Source organism: Manacus vitellinus, unplaced genomic scaffold (assembly GCF_001715985.3).
Source record: "Manacus vitellinus isolate BGI_N305 unplaced genomic scaffold, ASM171598v3 scaffold_33_pilon, whole genome shotgun sequence".
Taxonomy (NCBI): domain Eukaryota; kingdom Metazoa; phylum Chordata; class Aves; order Passeriformes; family Pipridae; genus Manacus; species Manacus vitellinus.
The window spans coordinates 7,599,255-7,611,807 of record NW_021940478.1 but is presented as its reverse complement, the minus strand read 5'-3'; the positions used below and the strand labels follow the sequence as shown (position 1 = coordinate 7,611,807).

At 42.9% G+C, this 12,553-nt stretch overlaps 1 protein-coding gene across 1 annotated transcript in view; it reads left to right on the top strand.

Moving 5' to 3' along the window:
• The first annotated feature begins 2,363 nt into the window (after positions 1–2,363).
• DUSP22 (dual specificity phosphatase 22) overlaps positions 2,364–12,553 on the top strand; it is a 40,315-nt gene continuing 30,125 nt past the window's right edge. The window contains exons 1-2 of the mRNA XM_018076868.1: positions 2,364–2,450; positions 5,484–5,517. Coding sequence (XP_017932357.1) covers positions 2,364–2,450; positions 5,484–5,517 — 121 coding nt within the window. The remainder of the gene's footprint in view (positions 2,451–5,483; positions 5,518–12,553) is intronic.

Here is a 12,553-nt window from a genome sequence, read left to right as displayed (position 1 = left end):
CTGGGGGGCGGCCTGGGGGCAGAGCCCGCACCCCCCGACCCGCGGCGGGACCCGGGGCTTTGGACTCTCAGCGAGTGCGGGGCTTGCTCCGTTCCCAGGGCGCGGAGCAGCCCGTGGATACGGGCTGTCCCTGTAGGGCTGGGCCCGGTGCCAGTGGGACAGGAAAGCGCGCGGCCCCAGTGGAGATCGCAGCGAGGAAGGAAGATGGATGTGTTTTGCGAAGGGTGTTGGCCTTTTGGCAGTGGGGGCTTATTGTGTGCCCGATTCCCCTGGCATGTCATGGTCGTTATCAAGGGACAACTGTGATTTTTCTCAGTATCTCCACCTCTGTTTTAAACCCGGGTTTGAAAGTGTGGTGGTAACTAGCCTTTTATATATAGCTTACTATGAGGAACAGGAGTTGAGTAATCTCTTCTCTCTTACATCCTGCTTTGAGTGCTTTGGGAGTAGCTTTGCTGCGTGCATGGCCCACGACAGAGCGGAGGAGAACAGCTAGAAATAGCTGCTCACATGTTGTCCCGGTCAGACATCCTTGCCCCTGGAAGTCAGATTGGTGAATGTCCAGAGTGCTTAGTGTGCCACCTGGAAGGTGAAGCCTTTTCATCCTATAGGTTGAGACATGGAAATAGGAACTTCAGGCAGAGGAAAGATCTGGCTGGTGAGGAATTGAGTTATTGGGTATGAGGTAGAACCTTCTTTGGTCTTTCTCTCCATTTTTGCTTTTGAAGTCTGGGGATGACATTGTGATATGTAGCCACTCGTTGCAGTCATCTTCTAGGAGTGGCCAGTTAGGAAGAAACACAGCTAGAAAGACTCCTTTTAGGCTTCTGGTATGTTTCTAGTATTTTTCTATGAATGTTTGAAATTATCCAAGTATTTAGAGGGACAGGATATGGGATGCTAAAATTGCAATCTGGAGAGAAAAAAAATAATCAAAAGGACAAGTCTTGGCCATTTGAAGCTGCATTAGATCTTGCTGTGGTACCATGTTGGGTAGGAATTGGCAATCTGTGACTGGCCAATTTGGTAATTTTAATTCTGTTAAATGTTGCCCTGGCATGTACCAGCCAGAGCTTTCAGAAGAAGCATAATACTATTTGGATTTTTCTCGCTTTTCTGATGACTGTATCCAAGAGGATGAGACATTCAGCATTTGGGAGGCTCCTTTAAGGAGGCTGTAACCATGCTGGATACTGGCCATAAGGGTTTATTTTTTTAGGGGTCTCGTGTATGGGTCTGCTACTTGCCACCTTCAGAATGTGCCTCTGGATCATCTATTCATTTTGATCTCATGAATCAGCAAATGCTGGAGGGGCAAGGGGAGGCATGGAGTCATTAGCACAGATGCTGGGGGGTATTTGCTTGACTCAGCTTAGTCAATCCAAATTGCTTTAGTTTCCAACTGAAATGGGTTTTTTTTGTGGTTAAGCTATATACGGATGGTAGGAGAAAATAATCAGCTTATTCAGTTGTGGATTATTTCATTTAAGGAATCTCTTTGTACTGATGCCAAGGGAAGAGGATTAATGGTGACCTGTGATGGGTGTGGTAAGGAGGAGCTCCAGAGACTGCAACAGCCTGTGTGGCTGCTCTTGGAGCCTTTCTCAGTGGCATGGTTCCCTCCTTATTTTTCTGTCTCCTGATACTGATATATTTCATAGCAAATAGCAGTCTCACCTGACTTTGTGGCCATTAGGGCTGATCAAGGGCTGGAGGTCTGGCATTCTTTTTAGATGGTGTTTGTCTTTTGTTGCTAGTTTTCTCTGTAATATTAGCCCTGCGTAGTTTTTTTCCCTTCAGTCCACCCAAGCCTTCTGACTTTTCCCAAATTAAATTGAAAGCATTGTTTTACACATGCCCTTCTTATTCTGCTCAGAGAAGGAGAATTGGCTAGTGAATGTGCATTGACTTGGCTACTATTAATTTCCAGTACTTTACTTTTTTTTTTCTTACATCTGTTAAGTCAGAATGATCAATGGGGTCTGACTTGGACCCCAGGAAATTTTCTGGGTGACCTGATTTGTCTTCATGCTTAATGTCTAACGTTGACTTGTATTCAAAGTTCAAGTTGAAGTCTGTGGTTGAAAAACTATGAAGATGTTTTCCAGGAGCTGAAGTCTAGCAGCTGAGATGGTGACAAGATTTCGTTATTGGTGAACAGGATATGCTTAGTGAAGACTTTTTCCTGGGTTTTGGTTGTTGCTCATCCCTGTTACAGTTAACTGCCGGTTATTTGTGTAAACCCTTCAGAAGGTTTGAGTGCTATCTCTACAAAAAGGGCAGATAAGCCCTGTTCATTGTAGGAGTGGATTTATGAGAAATTTAAACCAGCGTGGCTACTTAGAGCTGATGTAACCACTTTTATGGAAGTAAGAGAAGCTATGCCAGTTCATGTCAGCAACAAATATCCCTCCCTGATGCATGCCACTTTCCTGTGGTCCTGGAGAAAGGTAGGCTTGTCTGTTCCTTTTAGTAGAGCCTGGCCATCTCTGAGAAAGCCCCATGAACTTCTCTGGAAGTTCATCAGTATTAATGCATCTAGAAGCAGCAAGGAGTTAGATGCTTTGTTACAAGCATTTGTCTGTATAGGAAACAGCAGTGAAGCAGCCCTTTAAGCCATTTTCCTGAAGGGTGTATTATCAGAGAGGACTGATGAGAAGCATTAGCAACTGGAGCAACCATTGTCTATTGCAGGGCTCTGCAAGGTAGAGGATGTGAGCTGCTCTCACATGCGAGGTACAAGTGAAGACAGGCATTGGTGTCCTTGTCCCTTGCTTGTGAATTCTTCTACATCTGTTATTTAGTCTGTGGTCATTTTCTCAATGTTTCAGATGATGTTTCAGATGATGTAAAGAGGCTACTGTTTTTATTCATAAAGCAGTGGTTGAAAAGTTCACAAAAACAACCACCTTATTTTTCTACTCTTCTGACTCCCACCCGTTCTCTCTCACACGCCCCTAGCAGCCATCGGCCTTCATTTTGCACAGCCCAGAGTTGCAGTTAGTGAAGGCAGTGTGAGATGACACAGCTGAAGGTTCCCAGCCATAGTCGAGTGCTGAAGTATTAGTCAGCATGACACGAAGATTCACTTCTTTCCAGGTAGCTTTCACCCATAGTAATGTTTCTTGCTTCTAGAATGACTAGGACAACAGGGGTAACATCTGTCCTTGGTTGCAGGGTGTCCTAATTTCCTATCTACTGTATAAGATTGCTTCATGGTGCACAAATGCAGACTTCTGGATTTTTCCTCCTTTGCCAACAAGAAACCTCATTTCTGCAACCCCCCGGTGTTTCGTGGTACCTTCAATTTCTAATGTCTAAGCTTAATGACTGTGACTGGAAATTAAGCTTTTATCGTCTCTTGAGAGTGCACATTTGATGCAGAAATAGTGTCCTATAGTCTACTGTAGTGAGGGTGTGATTGGAGATTTGTGCTGCAGATAGGATATACTAGGCAGCTGTTTAAAAGTATCAGCAAGGGGTTTTGATTTTTTTATTTGTTACGCTGAAGTTGGTGATCTGGTTGGTGACATTCATTCATAACTTGACTCCCTTTTGCTTTAGAACATGATTTTGTTTCAAGAATTTGGCCTCTTTTGCAATGACTCTTCTGTACTGTCCTCTCTGGAGCAGCTACAGGCTTCTATTTACTAGCCTGGGATGGTAGCCTTGGAGCTGCACTTCTAGCAGAGTCATCAAGTGTACTTAAATTATTGAATTGTCCCTTGAAACCATGAGTCTTGTGCGTGTGGAAAGGGACCACAGGATGTTGTAAAGGTTCTTTTCCCTACTCGATACTCTGGCATTGGGGACTCCCCTGAGGATTTTTGCTGCCTTTGTAAGAATGTTGAATTTCTACAAATGGAGAGGGAAGGAAAGGGAAGAAAGCTGTCTGAGCTTATCTTTGCAACACTTACAGGTGTGTATTTGTACCAGACTCAAGAACCATTTTCTTGACCAGGTAGTGTTGTCAATCAGCCCTTAATTTGCAAGCAAGGGTCTACAAGCATTAAACTCCATCAGGGGTCCTCGAGAAACCATCAGGGGGAGAACTGATTTTAGAGAATTAGTTTGAGAACTGAGTTTAGAGCTGATGTGACACAGCAGGTAGAGAAAGATCACCCAGCAAAGCATAGAGAGAGGAATGTTTGCACAAACTGAAGCTGCAGGGAGTACGAGAAGCGTTGCAGCCTTTCTGTTTTCTGCAAGGCGAGATAAATAACAGCGAACATGATGATGCTTTTATTGAACCAAAGTCCTGCAGTTAAAGCAGGTCAGAAGCTATTTTGCTGGCTCTTCTGCTGGCCTGCTAACCTTTGCATGGTGGATTGGTTTACCTTTCAGCAGAAAGGCTGCAGTGAAACGGAGGCTGTAGTGATAATCCCTGATGAAAAGTCCTTCATGACTTTCGGAACTTCACGGCTGCTGGATCGAGCAAAATGGGTGGAGTTTTCCCTTTAAATAACTGTCTGAGAGTCTGTTGCTGCTGTTGTGGTGACACTCGGGTGTTGCTAAGGGTTTAGGAAGTCAGCACTGACATATCTTTACTGGTGGTATGCTCAGCATGCACTGAAGAAAAATGGATCGTGTGGTTTCATCACCACAGTTCTGGTCTCTTCAAACTATGTGAGTGTGGGTCAGAGACTTCAGGTGGCAGATAACAAAATTCTTGGCCAGAAAATGTGTGTTTGGGGTGTGTGGGGGGGTTTTTTTGAGGTCTTACTGCTCTTCTCAAGTTAAGAGGGTTATAAGAGGGTGGGAGGTGTAGCACTGTGGTGTCACCTGCCTCTGTGTATGTGCACGTGTCCTCAGACTGCACAGACTGGTCCTTGGGCAGACCTTGAGGCTCCCAAATTAAACAATGTCCTGTAATCGAGACCTGTGCAGGCTTCTGGCAGTGTTAGGATGAGTGGTTAGATCTGGAAGAGAAACACACAACTCATGGACTTTCAGCAGTTTCCTTTCTAGTCCTTGTTCGCAATGATTTCCTCTAAGAGCCCTACAGTGCTGCAGCCCTGACCTGCATGGCTTTGCACTTCAAAAGCCTCGAAGGATGTCATTTTGCAGGGCTTTGTCCAGTTTCTGTAGCAACTTTAGGCAAATCACCTTTGCTGTGTGAAGTTTCATCATTAGTTCCATGAGGGTAACTCTTACCCTGCTGGGGTGGCAGGGGGAAGGGTGTTTTTCGAGGCCCACTTCATATTTGTAAACCACATCTGCTATCCTTGGAGAGCCTCCATTATGTGAGAGTCCTCACGATTAACAACCCCTGGCTGCCAACAAACTCTGTCAAGGCATGGTTTGCCTAGAGCTGTTTAGTTTGAGAAGGTTGCAAAGAGGCATGAAATGTTGTCAGCATGTTTTAGATTGCATTTGACAATAGTCTGCTAAAGTAGTATGTTCCATCCTGTATGCAAATTGAACTTTGTCAAATTGTCTTACCACAAGATATCTATATTTGATACTATATTTCTTTCTCGCAGATTCTGCCTGGCTTGTTCATTGGCAACTTTAAAGGTAAGATTAGTTTTATCATTATCTCTAGGTTACTTAACAGGGGTCTTAAGGTGTTGTTTCACAGGCCCTTGGAATTCTCTGGCATCTCTGTAGCTTTTTAACCCCATCTTGCTTCATTTCTGGATTCACCTGGTAAACTTGAAGAAGTCGTTTGCTCTCTCATCCGTGTGCTGTGCTGCGCTGCAAGTACTTTGAGAAAAGAAAAATGAATGCCATCTCCTTGGAGCATGCTTCAGCTGGAATTCCTAAACACTGGCTTGCTTTAAATGATTCTTGTGCTTGGCAGACAAGCCTGTGATCCAGGCAGATTCTTTGTAAGTCTTATTTCAAGCCCTCCTTATAAGTAAAGGCTTACTATGCCTCATGCTCATTGCTTTCATTATTTTGGTTATTTATAACAACTGCTAAAGACTTCTGTTACCACCGCTTGTGAGACTGATAGGTCTGCTGGTTGCAGTCTGACCACTGATACTTGTACTGTCCATGTTGCAGCTGTAAGTTTCTCTGGATTTTTTTCCTTTATGCATGAGGTTTATTTTCTGCGTAAAGAAAACAAGTCATATTTAGCAAACAGGAAACTTTATGAAGACATCCAAATAAGTGGCCTGTTCTCAAAGCATTCTGTTAAGAGCAGTTCCAGCTGACACTCCCTACTCAGAAGTAAACCAGTTGTGCATGTACAGTTTTTTTTAATAGATGTAGACCCCACATTTCGTATGCTTCAGTAAAATAGAGCAGGACTCACAGGGACTACTGCTATATCCTGTCCTTCCTGGTCTGAGTGATACTACAAGCAGTCTGTTAAGAATGGCAACATCTGCATTGGATTTAGATTGTGCTGCACATTCTCTCTGCCTCATACCTACCCTTCCTTCCTTGCTCCCCATCCCGAAACCTGTGAGTTCAGTGGTTTTTGCCTGATTTACCTGCCACTGGATCTACTGGCCCACACTGTGGGTCCAGTGCTTGCTGCCCCTTGGGAAGCGGAGCCAATCACCTTGGGAGGCAGCCCAGAGGTATATGTGAAGTTGAAAGCTGCCTTTTGCCACACCACAGATACAAGTACAAAGGCTAGCATGTGAGGGAGTTAATCATGCCATGGTAAGGAAAATGAGAGGATGGAGGTGAATTCGTATTGGTGGAAGTAGATAATAAAAGGAGAAAAAAGAAACAAGTAGGAAAAAAGGAAAATAAGGCGAAGAGGATAGTTTTGAAAACACTTTGGATGGACTACTGCATGGGCTGATGACAAAATTAACTAACTTGGTCACAGCCATGTTGCTTCCTCTTTTTGTTTTCTTTGTCTGAAGTAATTTAGGAGAGGAGCGGAATTGGGAGGATGTTTGATACTGGAGTTCTTTAAGTTTCGAGCAGTCTGGCAAGGTGGGCAGGATGAGCTGTGGTAACATGGCAGTCAATCTGTCCCTCTCACTGTGGCCATCCTGCTGGTAAGCCCTTGATCTGCCCTGGGGAGTGAAACTCAGCCAGAGCATCTGTTTGCTGGTGCAGTTCTGTTTTCAGTGGAAGGGAGTTGGCCAAAGTTGTGGAGTGAGTCAGCATCTCTGCCAGTGCTAGGGCCCATGACCCTCTCGCCTGTGCTACCCTGGCTGTTCAGCTTTGTGCCTTGGGAACGGTCCCTAAATGGCACGTCAGGTCACTCCTGTGTGGATAGCACAGGCGTGCACTGAAGGTGGTGTGAGTGGGCAGTGTTTCTGGGAGCCTAGCTGAAAGAAAAGCAGAGGGTGAAATGCTTCAACTGCCTGCATAAGAGAGAGTAAAAGAGGAGCTGGTTTTAATCTCGGTGTTTGTGTTGTGGGGTCTGTTTTTTTAAACAGATTAAAAAACATAAAAAGTTCATTTATTTACTGCTATGACTTTTGCTCATATTGCATTTAATCATTATGTTCTACCATCACAAGCATATGATTCAATCTCAGATAAGCTACTGTACCTGGAGAGGAAGAGAGAAGAGAGGTGTGGAAGAGAGAAGAGAGGTGTTACTGTCCTTCACTAATACAAAAGCATACTTTTACAATTTTCACTTTTTTCTGCATCCCCTGCCCCTCAACACCTCCCTGCCTCACTGCTTAGGAGCAGTTGCAATAAACTCTCCATGCAGTGAAGTCATCCCATTTAGGAACAGGTTTATTACCAGTGTTTTTTTCTGGAGGAGTTTGATTACTGTGTTCTTGGAGCATGTTCTGATTTGTGGTACTTTTTCAAAAAGCGGATGATTAGTTTTGTGACTGCTGAGAAATACTAGGCAGCATATACAGTTGGAACTGGTCAGAATGTCCTGATTTGGGCAGCTGAAATGACTAGATGCATATAAAGACATGGGGTTTACAACATTATTTCCTGTAATGTACTTTTGACTAGTCTCCCATTTCTTCAGCTTCTTCTTAGTAACTTGAATTGAATAAAGTTGCATCTTGTCAGTAACAGGAGGAAACACTGATTCCCTGGGTTTGTGCATCTCACCTGGGCTGAGGGTCTGGGTCCTTGAACAGGGGCTAGAGAGGAGGGAGCTTCTCCAAAAGCTGAGTCAGAGGAATGTCTAAATTGCTCTGATGTGCCCTCTGGAGGATAGCATTCCCCAGTGGCACCTCGGGGAGCCTTGTCAGGCAACAGTTTCCAGAGCTGTATCAAAATACCATTCTGCACACACTCTTGTCTCCCTGCTGCCTCAGAGACCTCCCGGGATACTGACAGATGGAGAAAAGGCACAGTTGTTCCACATAGGTGCCTTCCTGCTGAGAGAAAGCATGGTGTTAGGGATGCTAAACACTGTAATTTTGGAGGGCTGTTGCCTGGAGAAGGCAGTCAGCAATTGTTCTGATTGGGGAATTATTATTCAATATTCAGAAATATTTCTACTTTTAGGCCTAATCAACATAAAAACAATCTATGACAGAGCAGTGCGAACTCTTCTGCAGTTAACTGGGAGATAAACTGAGGCCCAGGAAAAACTACTGAAATGAACCTGTGGTAGAAATGGGAACTGAGCTTGCTGCTTCTGTTTCGTTTGCTGCTGCGCAAACCTTTAAGCACATAGAATGAGAGGGGCTTTAATAACCACTTTAAGGGTCTTCAGAGTAGAAAGTTAGTGTAGTCCTGATTATGGAGAGCACTGAAATATCTCTTGAAATCCCCCTAGTCCACAGGGCTTGATTATGTATCTGAAAAACTTTCCTGAAAAAGCACGAATCTTGGCATGTGTTCAAGTGCTTTTTATCTTACAAGCTCATCAGTAGCACATTAAAATTGTGGTATGCTCCTGAGAGGGTGTATTTGAGATTGCACAGCTAGAGGGCAGAAAAAAATCAAGAAGAACCATAGGTGTCCGTACAAAATACCAAGACTGAGTCTGGTCTGTAAGCCCAGAAGGAAACAGAGCTCTTGGGCTTCTTCTGTGAAAGTGAAGGAGGAGTTATTTCTTTGCAAATGGGAGGGTAGAGTGCTAAGAGAGAAAAATGAGGGAAGAGGCAGTTAACTCTTCTTCCCGCCTCTAGTTTTGGGGAAAATTTGGTTTGTTTCTGTTGTACCTTAGAGATGAAATGCCTCAAAAGACAAAGAATATACTATGGTACTGCAAGTCCATGTGTCTTCTGCACTGGTGACCTGAGGTCTCTTGAAAGTCACCTGTGCTTACAATGAAAATGGGTGCTTTGTTCTTTACGGGATTGACAGGACAGCCTGTTTCTCTGCACAAATGGAAAAAAAATCCATTTCTTCTGATAACAGATCTAAATGGGTGCTCAGTTTGCTTCCAAACGAAAAGGTGTAGCAGTAGCAAGAACCAGGACGCAAGAGTGTTTCTACCTGCAATATTAAAGAGCTTGTGTCCTGCCTTGCTTGTAATCATTCAAGGTTTTTCCAATGGAATATTTGGGGGTTTTTTAATTTGAAGGGGAAAGCCACAATAAGAGGTTTAATTCCCCCCGAAGAGTCCAGTGTTGCTGTGGATGATCTGGAGAGTCTTGGGAAAGTTTTTGCCCTTCCCATTATTAAGCGTATAAAAAGGCAGTGTCCACCAAGTGGTTCTGCTGTGTTTCTAGATTCAATTAATTCCCATTATCATCTGCTTAATGTTGGTTTTAAAGTTCCATTTTCTAAGATTTAATTTCAGGTACTGAAAACAGGAGAGGGTGAAGATACCATTCCCTTTTTCAGGTTCATCTTTTGAAGGAAGACAATTTATAGGTGCTCTGATTAAACAGAGTACTGAACTCATTTCCCCATCTTTCTCATTCCCCAAAAAAGTCCTTCCGAGAGGGTGGGTCAGAATATGTACTAGAACATAGTGTGAAGTGGAGAAAGGAGACGTGGATCTTCTGTTCACATGCTTAGTTTCTGTGTGTGTCTCTGTAAGTGCAGATAATGGGACTGGGAACAAAGCTCTCCTGATGGGGAAGGTTTTTCTTTAGGTGTCCATCTCTAGTTCTCTCCAAAGCAGAAAATAAAGTTGCTTGATTTAAAAAAAACCCTACAACATCTGGTGATGATGAAACTGTAGTCTCTATACATCTGCAGATTAAGACTTAACACTGTTGTACGTAATGGGCTGACTTGCCTTCTTTAAGCACTTACCTCGGTTTTCTCTACTTAACCTAAAATGTTGTACTGAAAACTTAATACTATCTTACTGTGTTGTAGGAGTATGTTTGTCTTCTCAGACTTAAAAAGTCAGAAATGTGGGCTTTGGAGAATCAAGAAGGGAGGATGTCTTTAGTAGCTGGCTAATGGGAAGAGGGGTGACAAAATGAAAATAAACTGAAACTAATCTCACTTATTTTGTGGATGTATTTAAACTTCTAAATTCACAAGTGAGTTACAGTCAAGTGTTGCAGATCAGGCCCATATCACTGTAATGCTTTTTTGCCCCCCTATTCCTGGCAGCATGCTTTTGTATTTTATTGTTAGCAGTAGAGGTGGAAAAGACTCCACAGCTGTTTCTTTCCATCTAACTCTACAAAGGGAGAAATATTTATCCCTCACCTTGCATCTCTATGGAGGCACTAAAATACTAAAGTAAGAGAAAATGATTGTAGGTACATTTGAGACTTCACCACTCTAGTATTGGAGTCCTTCAGTCATTGATGTGTCATAATTGGAGTGGTTGGAACAGTGTTGTCTCCCTTTTGCTTATGGGGGATGGAAGCACACTGCACTAGGTGATTTGCTCCCCAGCCACACCATAAGGCTTCCCAGAGCTGCAGGAAAACAAATTCTGACAGCCCCCTGGTCCTATTTTGATGACTTCGGCATTGCTTTTACAATTAAGTGTTTCCAACTCTCTGCATATGAGTAGAGGTTGAACTAGGAGTCAGAGAGTCAAACTGAGGGAAAACAGGCTAAATGCAAGGGGAGAGAAGATGACTTCCCCAGTGTGAATTGTGTTCTTTTGTGTGAGGAATGATCTTCCAGAAGGCTTTACTCAGAAGTCCACATCAGCTGAGAAGCGTTTTGATGTATGAAACAGAATATTAGGTAACCCGCTGTAAAGAGTAATACCACATTTGAGAGACCCTTTAGAGGATGCACAAGATGAGCTCTGATAGCTAGGTTTGATCTTAAAGTTTGAAAATAGGGTGTTTCACACTGTGATTTCAAAATGTGAGCCTGCATAAGCTTGTATAGCACTGTGCTTCAGTAAAGAAATTAGAATTGCTGTGGTGATGGTGGTTCTTTTGGCTTTTGGTGGTTCTTTACATAACCCTTTTTTTTTTTTTTGTTATTTATGGTATGAGACCATGAGTGACAGGATATCTTATTTGTACTGCTGTTTAAATAGCTTTATCTATAGTATCTGTAGCGACTTACGCAGGTGCTGGGGAATTTCCCCTCTGTAAACTGTTTGAAATTTAGATCCAGATAATACAGTCGTTGACTGGGAAGCTTTTTCTTCTCTACTTCAGTGATTTGAATGGCTGTTTCCTAAATATATTGAGGACCTGCTGGTTACTCTGGGATGTAGATCTGGGATGGCCATTTCCAGCTTGTTTCTAGGAATATCTGAAATCTCACTGTATAGTTTTGATTTGCTGAAATTCCCTTAGCCTAAGTCTTGGTTAACTGAAGAAATAAGATATTTCAGTAATTTTGAGTTTTACTGTGTCCACTAGGCCTTTCAGACTGGTTCAAAGCAGCCAACGTTTACTTTGGGTCATATCTTCTTTTAAAGAAGTTTGCCTTGTGTGGCAAGCCATTTCTTACCATGTAGGTTATATTGATAATTAGAGATTGGGGTCTCATTGTGCTAGGTATACATTAGTTTCATGAGTTCCAGCCAGCAGGCTCTGAAATCTGTTCTTAGTCTTTGTAAAACAGAAAGCAGTGATTTTTAGGGACACTTGGGCTGATTTATGGGCTTCCAAATCCTTGCCTGCTTAGTTTTTCCCTAAGGAATCAAGACTGTCCTGTAAACTGTTAACAAAATATGAAGGTCAAGTGGATTAGAAGACCTCTCCTGGCAAACATGAGCATTTCTTCTTCAAAATGTTTACTCTGAGATTTTTAGGAAATTTTAATTGTTCTGTGCAGCTAGACATTAGTTTTGTTTCAGACAGAATTTGTGTTAATTCTCTTCTGAAGGGTTAGAGGTCTGTGTTCATCATGCAGGCTTGACCAGTAGTGAGTAAAATCAATGAAGTTTTCCCTCTCCAATTTTTTAGCTGTAGAAAAGCTTTCATTAGGATTGGGTTTAAATTTTATTGCCTGTTGCTGTGCTCACATGGATCTTGTCTGTGCGACAGTATAATTAAATGTCCAGTTCCTCTTTGTGATGTAGAAAAGGCATTGAAACTTTATAGTAGGTGGATAAGATGACACAAGAGATGCTAATTGAACTCTTGCACGTACATAAAGAATGTACAGGTGATGCTATTGTTATTTTTGTACCTAGAGAGAGCCAGTTTGAAACCTTTGTGGTCAGTGTTCTTTTTTTGTGTGCAACCAGGCTAGTGTGAACAGATTGGATGGGCAGATTTCGAAGGCAGGTGTTCACATCACAAAACCACTGCTGTAATTGCTATGG